The 13061-nt window shown below is 35.4% G+C and overlaps 1 protein-coding gene across 2 annotated transcripts in view; it reads left to right on the forward strand.

The window, feature by feature from the left end:
- LOC103989027 (xanthine dehydrogenase) overlaps positions 1 to 13061 on the forward strand; it is a 32146-nt gene that overhangs the window by 11582 nt on the left and 7503 nt on the right. The window contains exons 5-12 of one of the 2 annotated variants that reach the window (XM_009407760.3): positions 979 to 1221; positions 1345 to 1659; positions 5014 to 5253; positions 9519 to 9803; positions 9902 to 10123; positions 10546 to 10707; positions 10793 to 10927; positions 12538 to 12774. In XM_009407760.3, the coding sequence (XP_009406035.2) occupies positions 979 to 1221; positions 1345 to 1659; positions 5014 to 5253; positions 9519 to 9803; positions 9902 to 10123; positions 10546 to 10707; positions 10793 to 10927; positions 12538 to 12774 (1839 nt within the window). Of the gene's footprint in view, positions 1 to 978; positions 1222 to 1344; positions 1660 to 5013; positions 5254 to 9518; positions 9804 to 9901; positions 10124 to 10545; positions 10708 to 10792; positions 10928 to 12537; positions 12775 to 13061 lie in introns of those variants that run through there. The other variant, XM_065113806.1, reaches the window with a different exon arrangement.

Consider the following 13061-nt stretch of genomic DNA (forward strand, 5'->3'; position numbering starts at 1 on the left):
GTTTTTCTACTTTTCCAATAATTTTTACTCTTCCATTTTCCTGTTGTACCATCTTTAACTTATGTAACATGTGAAAAAAAAATCAAATGCTGTCATACTTCCATCATACTCCTATAGATCATCTACCTATTTTAGTTTAATACAGTTAACTATGTCTAGATTAAGTTGGTTCACCTTGCCCCATGTATTTCTTCTTGCTCCGACTCTGGCCTAAATTAAGTGTGCTGTTTTGATAGTTCTGATGATGTAATTATGTAAATAAACTTCCAATTTATTTCCAACCTTGTTCCTTGTTGTTTGTCACTCTAATCTATTATTTATTATTTTTCATAAATCAATTACACCATTAAGGAAGCAAAAAATCAACTGGTTTATTGACCTATCCCAAGGGAAAAAGATGAAGTTATGTTATACTAATTTTTGCCAGTCTTGCTACCTTGACACTATATTGGAGCTCTGGCTGCCATTTTCTCAAGCGTAAGTGGCAAATACTGTTTCATATTTTGTTACAATATGTGGTCATATTGGGGACACAAGCATCTTACAGTGACATATTTCATTTTAGAATATTTTGTTGATTATTAGATTGAATACTAGGAAGTTGCAACCCTCATAACAAACATATTTATTTAAGTCATATATGCATATTAATTTGACGTATTCACTCTTGGTGATCATTCTCTGGTCTTTTTTATTCAATTTTTATGATGGGAAGGACTTGTAATATATTCTGTCATTGGACGACAACAAGATAGTTGCTACTTAATACTTTAACTGTTGATCAGAATATGGTGACGGAAACAATTAGATAGAATTTTATATAAGGTGACAAATTTGTCTAGCTTTGTTGCTTATGATTCTATATATCCATTATTATATGCCTGCTTTAGAGACTAACAAATAGGAACACAAAATGTTTCTTTTTTTCCTTCTATACATAAATGACCACCTTTTTTTCTAATTATAAACTGTCCTCAGGTTACGGGTGAGGCTGAATATATTGATGACATGCCACATCCTCCACAAGCTTTACATGCTGCTTTAATATTGAGTAAAAGGGCTCATGCACGAATTTTGTCTATAGATGATGTGATGGCCAAGTCTTCACCTGGATTTGTTGGTCTGTTCCTTTACAGAGACATCCCTGGAAGTAATAAACTTGGTGTAATTCTCAAAGACGAGGAACTATTTGCTTCAGACATTGTTACTTGTGTTGGACAGGTATAAATCCATACAAAAAATACCAAGTGTTTATGCTTTACTTACTTTTAGATTTTTGTGTCAGGCCTAAAAGACAAGAACAACATTTATCAATCTTATTAATTTTGCACTTATCTGATGTAGATTGTTGGTGTTGTTGTGGCTGATACACATGACAATGCGAAGATAGCTTCAAATAAAGTGCGTATTGAATATGAAGACTTGCCTGCTATCTTATCCATAAGAGAAGCTGTGAGATCTTGCAGCTTTTATCCAAACACTGAAAGATGGCTCATGAAAGGAGATGTAGAGTTGTGTTTCAAGTCAGGTGAATGTGACAAAATCATAGAAGGAGAGGTTCAAGTTGGAGGACAAGAGCACTTTTACTTGGAACCAAATGGCAGTTTGATTTGGCCAGTCGATGGTGGAAATGAAGTTCATATGGTTTCCTCTACACAAGTAGGTTGATGTTCTTTGGATTGCTAAACCTTAATACATTAGCACAATTCCTTTCACCAGTCATGATTATTAACTTGTATGTTATTTTCCTGTCTTGTACTCTTAATTTGAGGCTTCTGAATTCAGTGATTTAAAAAACGCTAGGTGCCTTTTGGCGCTATGATCAAAAAAAGCCCGAGGCGCTAGGTGCTCGCCTGAGCGAAGCGAGACATTAAAATATAAAAATATATAATATAATTAATAAATATAATTATTTAAATAAAAATATGATATTAAATTAAGATAATCTTGTAAAATCACACACATTAAAAAAAGTCTCAAAATTCAAAACAATAACAATAATTTAAAATAAATAAAAATTAACAGTATTAAAATTAAAATAATATATTATTAATCTAATAAATAAATATACTGTTACTAGTATATAGTTAGTAGTATACTATTAATATACTATTAATAGTATACTATCGAAGTGAGAAGAGTGTGAGTAAGAGGAAGATCGAGGCTGCTGACTGAGAGCATCGGGAGTGGCGACAGTGGTAGCGGCAGTGATAGCAGCGAGCAGCAGCAGCAGAAGCAACGATAGTGGCAGCGGCAGTGATAGCAGCGAGCAGCGAGAGCGGGAGCGGCGAGTAGGGTTAGGATTGGGAAGTCGCAAGAGGAAGGTTGATATCAGTGCTTTAGTTGGTTCGATTGAACCAACTAAAGCACTAGAGATCGAACTAGACCTAAAACACTGGTTCAGTCGCCTGGTTTAACTCGGGTGCTCGCCCGAAGCGCCTGACGCCTAGGCTCGGTCGAGTGCCCACTAGATCTAAAACAATGGTTCGGTCGCCTGGTTTAACCCGGGCGCTCGCCCGAAGCGCCTAATGCCGAGGCTCGGTCGAGCACCCAGGCGGTGCCTCTTTGAAGCGCCCCTCCTGGAAATGAAGTGAGGCGCTCGGGCCTCGCCTTGCCTCGTCCGAGCGCCTAGGCGAGCGCCCGAGCGCCTATTGAAATCACTGTTTGGATTTAATGTCTTTATCAAGGTTTAAAATAACACCGCCAATACCGATCCTAAGCTTGTATGAAAAAGGTGGAGGGTTACGTTACATCACTGATAACCAACGTAAAATTATGTCATATCTCATGAGCTTAGATCTTAATCGATTTCAATATAGAGCTGTTTTTTACAGATCTCAATGGTAGAAAAAGATCCATGTAGCCGACCCCAAATAGTTGGGACTTATGGTTTTGTTGTTGTATCAAGGTTTAAAATCTTAATTTGATGCCAATATCGGTTAGTGGCTGAGTCAGTATGATTTTGATATGGATTGATGTAGCAACACAATAAGAGTTAGTACCCTTGGTTCAGAGTGGAGGGAGAAAAGAGAGGGAATAAGATGAGGAGGAAACAACAACCAATAAGAAGAGGAAATGCTGGTGATGCAGCAGCATGGAGGCAATGGCAGCGACAGTGGGAAGAGGAGGCAGTAGAGGGGAAAAAAGAGTATGCATGAGAGATAGAGAGAGAGAGAATGAGGGAAAACAAACAAAAATTAAAAAAATCACTGTTATCATTCACACCTGTTAAAACATAAAAGAATGACTATAGGTACTGAGCTTGTAACTATATCACCTGTGTACAGTTCAAAACCAAGCAATTTACCACTCAATAAATTCAGTTCAGTGAGCTTACTGTATGGTACAGTCCATACTAGACCAAACCAGGTAAGATCCACTGGTCTGCATCCCAATTGGATATCATATTGATAAAAGTCAGTCCATGTTATAATGGACTTAACTGAATTTGTCTAAGTCGTGAGGTATCCTTATGATGTCCGGTAGCAAAGAGTCAGCCTAGAACCTAGGTGCAACATTATCTGAAAGACCTACAAAAACAAAATTTGATTAGTTTTGAAATCGAGCAGCGGGCAAGTATTGATGCCTCGAATGATAATGCAGCACTCAAGCAATTTAGTAAACACACTTCCAAGGCAATTAAGAGTGGAATGACTTTGAACCGAGGATTTTAATTTCAAATAATACTGCTCGTACCAGGCGGTATCAGCTTTGCTATGGCCTACCTACGGCGAGGGAAGAAGGTGCGTTGAGGGAGAAGAGGGAGAAGGCTCTCGAAGAAGAGGGAGAATCGGGAGAACCTCGATGCTTTCCGATCTGACATCGCCCTCCCTCGACGATCCTGATCCAAGAGGTAACGGAGAGGCGGTGGCTCAGCTTCTTCGTTGCATTCTTCGCCGAAGGCCGGAGACGCTTGCGGCCTTTGCCACGTTCTTCGTCGAAGGCCGGAGACATCTGCGACATTCGACGTCTTCGTCAAACGCCGCAGATGAGGAAAAGACCATGTTCTTCTCCTTGTCTGACGTGACGAGGAGAAGAAAAGGAGGTGACATCGCCGAAGCAGCATATGCCTCCTTTTTCTTTTTTAATTTTTTATTATATATATATATATATATATATATATATATATATATATATATATATACACGTATCAAGCGGTACACCCTAGCGTATTGCTCGGTACGTCCATACCGTACCATACCATACTGGGCAAAGCTCGAAACACCGGTACAATACGAAACTAAAATCCTTGCTTTAAACACTTAAAAGACAGCCGCAGGTCCATCTGTGTTGCAGGCATGTGGCAGCCATCTGTGATAGCATGAACTAGTCCAAAATGGTATTCCAACCATTGGTTTTGATATAGATAGATATCATTAAGTAGACTATGGTACATTCCAAATTTTGGGCTTAACCAAACAGCTACTTCTTGGATGCAGCAATTTTATGTCCATTATGGGTTATACATTGTTGAGGTTTCAGGTATTATTATAAGAATGTTAAGGATATGTTTGTGAACATTATAGCTATCACTTATGTCTGATATTAAAATGCAATTGTGATTACAAATCAAAAAATTGGGTAAGCTTGATAATTGGCAGTTAAATTCTGCAGAAAGGCACAATTAATTCGAAGACAACTTTTTATGAAAATTTTAATAAGTACTTAAATTTATAACAAGAAAATCATCAGCATGTTATATTTTATGGATTAATATTGTTAGTATTTTGTAATTTTATTTAAGTTTGCTTATACAAAGACACATATATATATACATATATACATATGTACATATATATATACATATGTACATATACATATATATATGTACATATACATATATATATATATATATATATATATATATATATATTTTGTGGTTGTTATGAACTTCTCGGTGATAATTTCCTTTTATATGTTAACTTGCTTCTCTCCTGATTCTAGTTACTTGCATGAAAGCTTTTCCGGTTCTAGTTTGACTTATGTTATTATATATCTTTGTTTGTCTTGAAGTGTCCTCAGTATCACCAAGAATGTGTTGCTCATGTACTTGGACTTCCACTTTCAAAAGTTGTTTGCAAGACTAAGCGCATTGGTGGTGGATTTGGTGGAAAAGAATCAAGATCTGCTTTCATTGCAGCTGCAGCTTCTGTGCCATCATACCTTCTGAGGAGACCTGTGAAAATTATATTAGACAGAGATACAGACATGATGATAACTGGACAGCGCCATAGTTTCCTTGGAAAATACAAGGTATAGGATAAGAAATGGAGTGACACTTGCTAAGGAAAGAATTTAAAATTTTAGAAATTATGTTTCAACAACTAAATGCATTCCAACCAACTCGTATATAACACATTGTCATTTGGAGTTGCTATATTTCAGGAAATCAACATTGTTTTAGTTGAGCTGACCTTTCTGAAATTTGAACACATTGCCAGGACCATTTAACATGCTATAAGTTGCATATTCTGTTATTTTAGTTGTTAGTTCCCTTAATTCTATTGACACTATTAATATGTCATCTTTAAATGTTGCAATGAGCATACAGGTTCCACACCTTTAAATATCCAAGTAACCTAGATACCATGTGATATGTCTGATTTATAAGCGAGATGAAAAAATGCTGATGATGAGAAGTACAAGATGGACTGGTAAGTTATCAGTCAGAACTCAATTTCCAACACAACAATTACATATGCTCAATATACAAAAAAAATCTAAAATTTGCTACTATTTTCCCTTTTATTCACCGTCAAATAGTTCTACAATCCAGATCATAATCTCCTAATGCGGAAAGGAACTTTAGTTGCCTTTGATGGTTCTATGACTTTGGACAACTCATTGAATCCAACACAACTGAAATATATGCTCAATACAATGAAAAAAAAAGATCTATTATATGCTATAGTTTATTCTTTTAGACACCATCAAATAGTTCTAAAATCTAGGTCATTATATCGTATTGCTGACAGGAACTTTTTTAATCTTTTGATAGTTCTAGGGCATTGGGCAGTACTTTATTAACAATGACTTCTTTGTTGCATAGATGTCCACTCCACTATAAGAAATGAAGTTTTGTTACTTTTGTTGGAAATGACAATAACAGGAGGTTTACGACTACTACAATGTTCAAGATTACTTGAAAGGCTAAAACCATGTCATAATTGAACTGACTGTTTTTTCTTTCTTGCACTAACTGACTGAATTAAGAAAAGGTGTATGAAAGCACGTTTTAATTTTGTACTTGCACTGTCATGAATTCATGTGGTGGATTTTGTCATGTACTCCTTTTCTACTTCCAAGATGGTTTTCTTGGAGTTACAGACAAAATCATCTAGCAATTATTCCAAGTTCTCAACTAAGTGTTTTGTGACGGTGCAGTCCTTTTTGCGTGTAGTAGTCATGCAACTAATCATTTTCTCATGGCCACAAAGCAGGTCACGAGTTAAGGTCCTAGTTCTCCTATATTATCCTTTTTCCTTCGATCTTTTGCTCAGTGTTACCCCATATATGGGTCTTGCAAATACCATTAACCTTGGCTTACATATGTCAAGGTTATTTTTCATCCAGCTTGCATGCAAGGTGATGTTAGAGCTTATATATAAGTTGAACCCTATCATATGAGCTTAGGCTTTTTAAAATAGTAGTTAACCCACTAGTTGTTAAATTCTGATTGTTGATTATGAAAACACCAAACATTGTATAAACAAATAACCTTGATGAAGAAAGCTTAGTTTATAACTTTATATGCTTCCTCAAACTGTTACGTGCACTGACCATTCATATGATCTGATGTAGTACTACAATTCAATTTTGATGATGGTCATTAGGAGTGCAAGCGAATTTACCAAAATTAATGCTTTGGACAAAATGTTGTTTCATACTCTTTAAACTATTCTTTGCACAAACAAGTGCATTCATATAAATTTTTTGATGATAATTTAGAAACTTGATATAAAGGCCTAACTTATTGTAATGATTGAAAGGAAAAAAGAAGAGCAATTAATGTGCTTGTTTAACATCTTATTCATTCAACAAAATCAAAGTGGATTATGCCCGGATATGGTGTTAGAAGTCGAACACTTGATATTTGTACATATATGTCATCAAATACTAGTTGTAAAGGATTTAAAAAATTAACAAAATTGATGTTTCTTCCAGCTAAGAAAGTTTTGCACCTTCCTACAAAGAAGAAGGGAAAAAGGAGGGAAGTAGTTGTTTGTCATGACATAAACCAAGACCATGCCGACACCAAATGTATCAACTGAATCATAGAGAAGAAGAAAAAGAAAAAAAGAAAAGAAGAGGGAAGGGAACAAAGAGAAATTAGGAGTAACACACTTTTCGTTAGCTAAGATTTTCTCCCAAGATGAGCCTTGGTTGACAGAAATGGGTAACTTTGGATATAAATAGAAGATTGAAGATAGGGGTTAAATCTTCGTGAAGGAGAAGGGTAGTATTCGGTGAATACTGGAGACAATAATTTACAGAGGTAGTTATTTAAAAGCACTACTCTCCTTTTTTTCTACGTTAGATTATATATTTCTTTTCTATGAAACATAGATTAGGTTTGTTCAATGTGTACAGTTGATAAATTAAGGGCTAATATATCCAAGAAAATACTGTAATACCATAGTGCCAACTCTATTACAGTATCTCCCTAGGTTTTAGGTCCAGTACCTGTCAGAACAACGTAAGCTAACTGATACAGGTTGGTACATTGGAGGCTAAAATCCCTCATCTTACCCATGGTCCTATGATGGAAAGTAAGGTTTGGAGACATTATTGTTGCAAACTTGCAATACCTGTGTGTAAGAATGGATGTTTATCTCTGTTTTAAGAAAACTAATTTTGGCATCCAGTTTTTATCCATGAATGACAGATGAATACAAAATTTCAGTCCAGGGAAATCATACAATTGGTTTTTCTGTTTAGATGTTTTCTAAAACTATGGTTTGTCTCCTTTGTTTGAGGAAGGATAGGGTCTTTAAAGATGTTTATAATCATGATGAGGAATGTAACTTTTTGGTGATTGTATACTCTGTGGAGTTTATTTGTAGAATTTCAGATATTAAGCGAGGCAAAGTTGTAGAAGTTCTTCAGGAGATTAGGATAGACTTGAAATCCTTTGTTGGAGAGACTGAAAGAAGGGAGAGACATGGCAAGCGAGATGCAAGAGGGGTTACTTGTTGTGGCTTTCGCTTTATCTTTCCTATGCAAGGAGGATGTTTCTGTAAGAGTTGAGTTGGGTAGTCCAAGATGCACTGTAAATTTATCATGCAAATTCTACATTTTCTGGGATATTAAGTTATTGAACTTGTAGCTCACCTTGAATATCTATTGGTAGACCTTTCCATTTTTATTTGGGATGGAAACTGGTCTAGCTGAGTTGGGTATTGGATTCTCAGGCCTGGCTTAACAGATACTAGTTGTTTGAACTTGAGCTGCTGATTTAATTGGATTTGAGCTGCACAAGAGCTCAAGTTAGATGTTGAGCTACTGAGGTCTAATTTGGTGTTAGGAATCGGAGCTATTCTAGCTTTGCTTGTTCATTAGGTGAACCCATTTTCAGCTTTGCTTCACCTGCTAAGCAAAAGATCAAGCTCTAAGGCAAGCTCTTTGCGCTGAGACCAAGATCTTCAGTTAGTTTTTCTTTACCATTAGCTGTAGGATATATATGAAATACTTATTCTAGTGAAGGTTGCTTGATTCATGGCAACTTGAAGGACAATGAGAAACATAGTGGATATATTTCCTTGTTAGGACAGGAAGATTGTTGATTTTGTTTCTTGCTTAAACTGCCAGTTGCATTTGGTCAAGGCAACTGAAAGTAATTTGCAGATTTGATGGCTTGGAATTGTTTACATTGGGTCATGTTATATCTTTCAGATCATTAGATTGCTTTAAGAACATTCTTCATTTTGTTAAAGATAGCATGTCTTTAGGAATTTGTCCTTTTCTTCTTTTGCTTAACTAGACTTCAGATTTTGTTTAGCTTTGGAGTATTTGAGATTTTGAAGTTGGATATAAATAGGATCTATTAAGGATTTTTAGGAGTGCTCAATAGAAATCCATAAAGGAAGTAAATTCTGAAACTCATATATGTTTTTTGGAGCTGAACTCCAATATGCTCATAGAGTTAATCTAAATTCAATTGCCACTAAATTCGCTAAGTACTTCTCAATGGTTTTACCTTGATTTTAAACACAAGGAGTTCATATTAATTGGTTTCACTGAAAGTTGTTTTTAGAACTGAAAAAGGAAGTGACTTTTCTTTTTTGCATCAGCTATATACCATGGTTCAACTTTTAAATATTATAGTTCAATGCTGCTAACTTTTCTTTCACCTAGCTTCTTGAGGTCTCGGCATTAAAAGTGCACTATCTCTTTTGTTTCAAATTGATCCAACATTATACACTTGACCCAATCTTTTGATCAGGAAAAACTGTGAAGTTTGACAACATATACTTTATTTGTCTTTTAAGAACAAAAGTTTAACTATGAGTATTTTACAGGTTGGATTTACTACTGCTGGTGAAGTTTTGGCATTGGATCTCCAACTCTACAACAATGGTGGGAATTCATTAGATTTGTCCTGCTCAGTCCTTGAGCGTGCTATGTTTCATTCTGACAATGTTTATGATGTTCCAAATATGAGAGTTAGAGGACAAGTTTGTTACACCAACTTCCCAAGTAATACAGCTTTCAGGGGTTTTGGAGGTCCTCAAGGAATGCTTATTGCAGAAAATTGGATTCAACGAATTGCCATGGAGCTACAGAGAAGTCCTGAAGAGATAAGGGTAAGTTTAGTTATGCATAATTCTCATACAGGGAAATTTTGACATTGCTCTGTTGATTTTTCATTCTTTTTCGGAATATTTCATTGTTGTGGTATCAGGAGCTTAATTTTCACAATGAAGGATCCATGTTACATTATGGTATGATACTTCAATCATGTACATTGACTCAGCTGTGGGATGAATTGAAGACATCTTGTGATTTTGTAAAGGCTCGTGCAAATGTCAATCATTTTAATCTCCATAACCGCTGGAGAAAGCGTGGAGTTGCAATGGTTCCTACCAAGTTTGGTATCTCCTTTACCACAAAGCATATGAACCAGGTAACGGACCTCTAGCAAAGTTTCTACTTTTTATTAGGATATGTTTCTATTCGTATCAATTGTTCTTTGTTATTATTAATCCTTCTTCTATTAAATCTTATTTAACTGTGCATAATTGAAATATTATGTCCGTTTCTACTTGAACAACTATGAAAAAATGATGACTAGGTTTGTTCTGCTTAAATGTCTAAAAGTTCGTCTTCTAGTAAACTTGGATATCATGTTCTGAAGAGAGATCATTATCCTGTTTAGTAATTATAATATGTTTTTTATCTGTACTCTTAGACAAATATTACAAAATATGCTACTAGAAATGTACTTTAACTTTTTAAGAAGGTTCATGGTTAAATTAGAATATCAATGTCTCGTGCATGCTCTGTTATGCTTTAATTATTTCACCCGCTTTTCATTTTCTTTTATAGGCTGGTGCTCTTGTGCAAGTTTATACTGATGGGACAGTTCTAGTGACACATGGAGGTGTTGAGATGGGACAGGGCCTACACACAAAAGTTGCACAGATAGCTGCATCAGCCTTCAACATTCCCCTTAGTTCTGTATTTATCTCAGATACAAGTACAGATAAGGTGAATTTTCTTCACGTGCACAACCTTTTAAACACTGCATGTCTTAGTTTTTCCTTTTAGTTGATACAATTTTGATAATATCTAGGTACCTAACGCATCACCAACAGCAGCTTCTGCAAGCTCTGATCTATATGGTGCTGCAGTTTTAGATGCTTGTGAGCAAATAAAGGCACGAATGCAATGTATTGCTACCACAAAGACCCATTCTTCTTTTGCCGAGGTGATGCTTTGCTCTCTTTAACTTTCTTATCTTTTGCTAATTCTGGTTCTTTAAATGTTCATTTGTGGGCATCCTTATTCCAACATTGAACTAAAAGTTTGCAAATTTTTTTCTGCAACTTGTGAATTACTTGTTTAATATACTTTGTCAGATTTATTTAGAAAAATTTTCTTTTACGTATGATGAACTTTCAATTTTTACTCCATTGAAAGGCTTCTTATAAAATCCTTCTTCCTCTATAAGTCCCTCTTCTTTTAGTAATAAATACAAAATTATTATTCTTTTATCGTATGTATATTCCCTCTAGTATGCATTACTTATATATTTATTGCCAATTCTGATCCTAGACCTTTAGTTGATCTGGATTCAACCTCAATCCACTGAAGTATTTTATTAGTGAGTACAGAATAAGAGTGAAAAGAAACAAAGGATTATATCAATGGTCTTCCTAGACAATAAATTGTAAACCACCTTAACTTCCTACTGGCTAGTAGGTACAGCATGTCTTTCACTGAAAACCATCTAACAGCCTTTGTTAAGATACTTATAGAATCTTTGACAGCTCATTTGGGTCAATCTTAAACTCCAATCCTGCAAACCTTGACATTCCATGCATGCAACGTTTGCAGAAGATGGTTTATAACCTGTGAATTTTGCTATCAGTTCTGTTGTCTCAATTGATCAAAATCATTATAATTCCTGAAATATCTGCCAGTTTTCATCATTATCTCTTTGACAAGGTCATTTAAAGAAGTTCAGACTGATCTTATCGATCCACGGAAGTTGTATGAGGCAAGACTGTCTTATTTGTTTGTATAATTTTATTATGCATTATGCACAAATCATGCAAACCATCTTTTGGTCAACAAATAAATGTGATCCATTTCTGAATTAGATATTTTTATTTATTCAATTTTTGTTTTTGTTATCTTGTGGAAGGTATATCTCAAAAGCAGCATATGTAACAAGCTCCTTGTCATGTTATTGTAGTAGTTAAACTATAATTAGTGACTATCATCACTGCTTCAGGCTAAAACTAGTAGAGGAATTGTCCACTCCAATTTATTAGTGGTTCAGTTGCTTCATTAGCACCTAAAGTAGAACTATAAAAAGGAAAAGCACTTCGCATGAATATGATGGTTTTGTGCATCATCATTTTCTCAGACAAGTACGGATCATGTAGTATGGGCCGCTACAGAACTTGGACTCTTTTGTTTTTTCTTGTTATTTGACTGCAAACTGTAAAAATTGACCTATTTTATATCAAAATTATTCAGTATGCTTAATGGTCCCATGATATATCTAAGTGCTCATCAGGTAACTCTTAGAATAATGTATTAATCTTGTTTTATCTCTCCTTGTCTACTAGCAATGTGCTAGATGCATGTCATGCTCTATTTTATGGCATCTGTAACCGTAGTATAGTTTCTGCCTGGTGTCTTTTTGTCCAATTACATCTTATCATATATAATTTGAGGCACATACTTGTGCAAATGAAGTTTATTATGTATATGAATTGATGCAAAGCAGTTGTTATAATTCACATCAATATTGTTGTGCCATGTTAAAAAGACGTGTAATTCTGTAAGTTCATGTTATGTTTCCACTAGTTAGTGCGTGCATGCTACCTGGAACGCATAGACCTCTCTGCTCATGGTTTCTACATCACCCCTAATATTGGCTTCGACTGGAAAGTTGGGAAGGGGACTCCATTCAACTATTTCACATATGGAGCTGCATTTGCAGAAGTTGAAATTGACACACTTACTGGAGATTTTTACACAAGGGAAGCTGATATCATCATGGACCTTGGTCATTCTCTTAATCCAGCCATTGATGTTGGGCAGGTATACGTCATGTCCACCTTTTAATGTGTTGTGTCACTTATAAAAATGCAATCATTAGCAGTTATTGTCAAAAGTTACATGCATTCATCAAACAAACTTTGTGTCCTTGGTTCTTAAGCTTTTGTTACTGAATGCAACTTGTCCTAACAGTTCCTTGTTCAGCGTTTATTGGATCTTTCTTCATAATTATAGAGTATCATTCAATATTTAGCCTCTTTCATGAAGTGTGTTTTATGTCAAACTTGGACAAGTTTCTTGAAGATAAAGGCCCTTACAGAGTGACGTTT

The sequence above is a fragment of the Musa acuminata genome, chromosome BXJ2-6, assembly GCF_036884655.1.
Source record: "Musa acuminata AAA Group cultivar baxijiao chromosome BXJ2-6, Cavendish_Baxijiao_AAA, whole genome shotgun sequence".
NCBI lineage: Eukaryota > Viridiplantae > Streptophyta > Magnoliopsida > Zingiberales > Musaceae > Musa > Musa acuminata.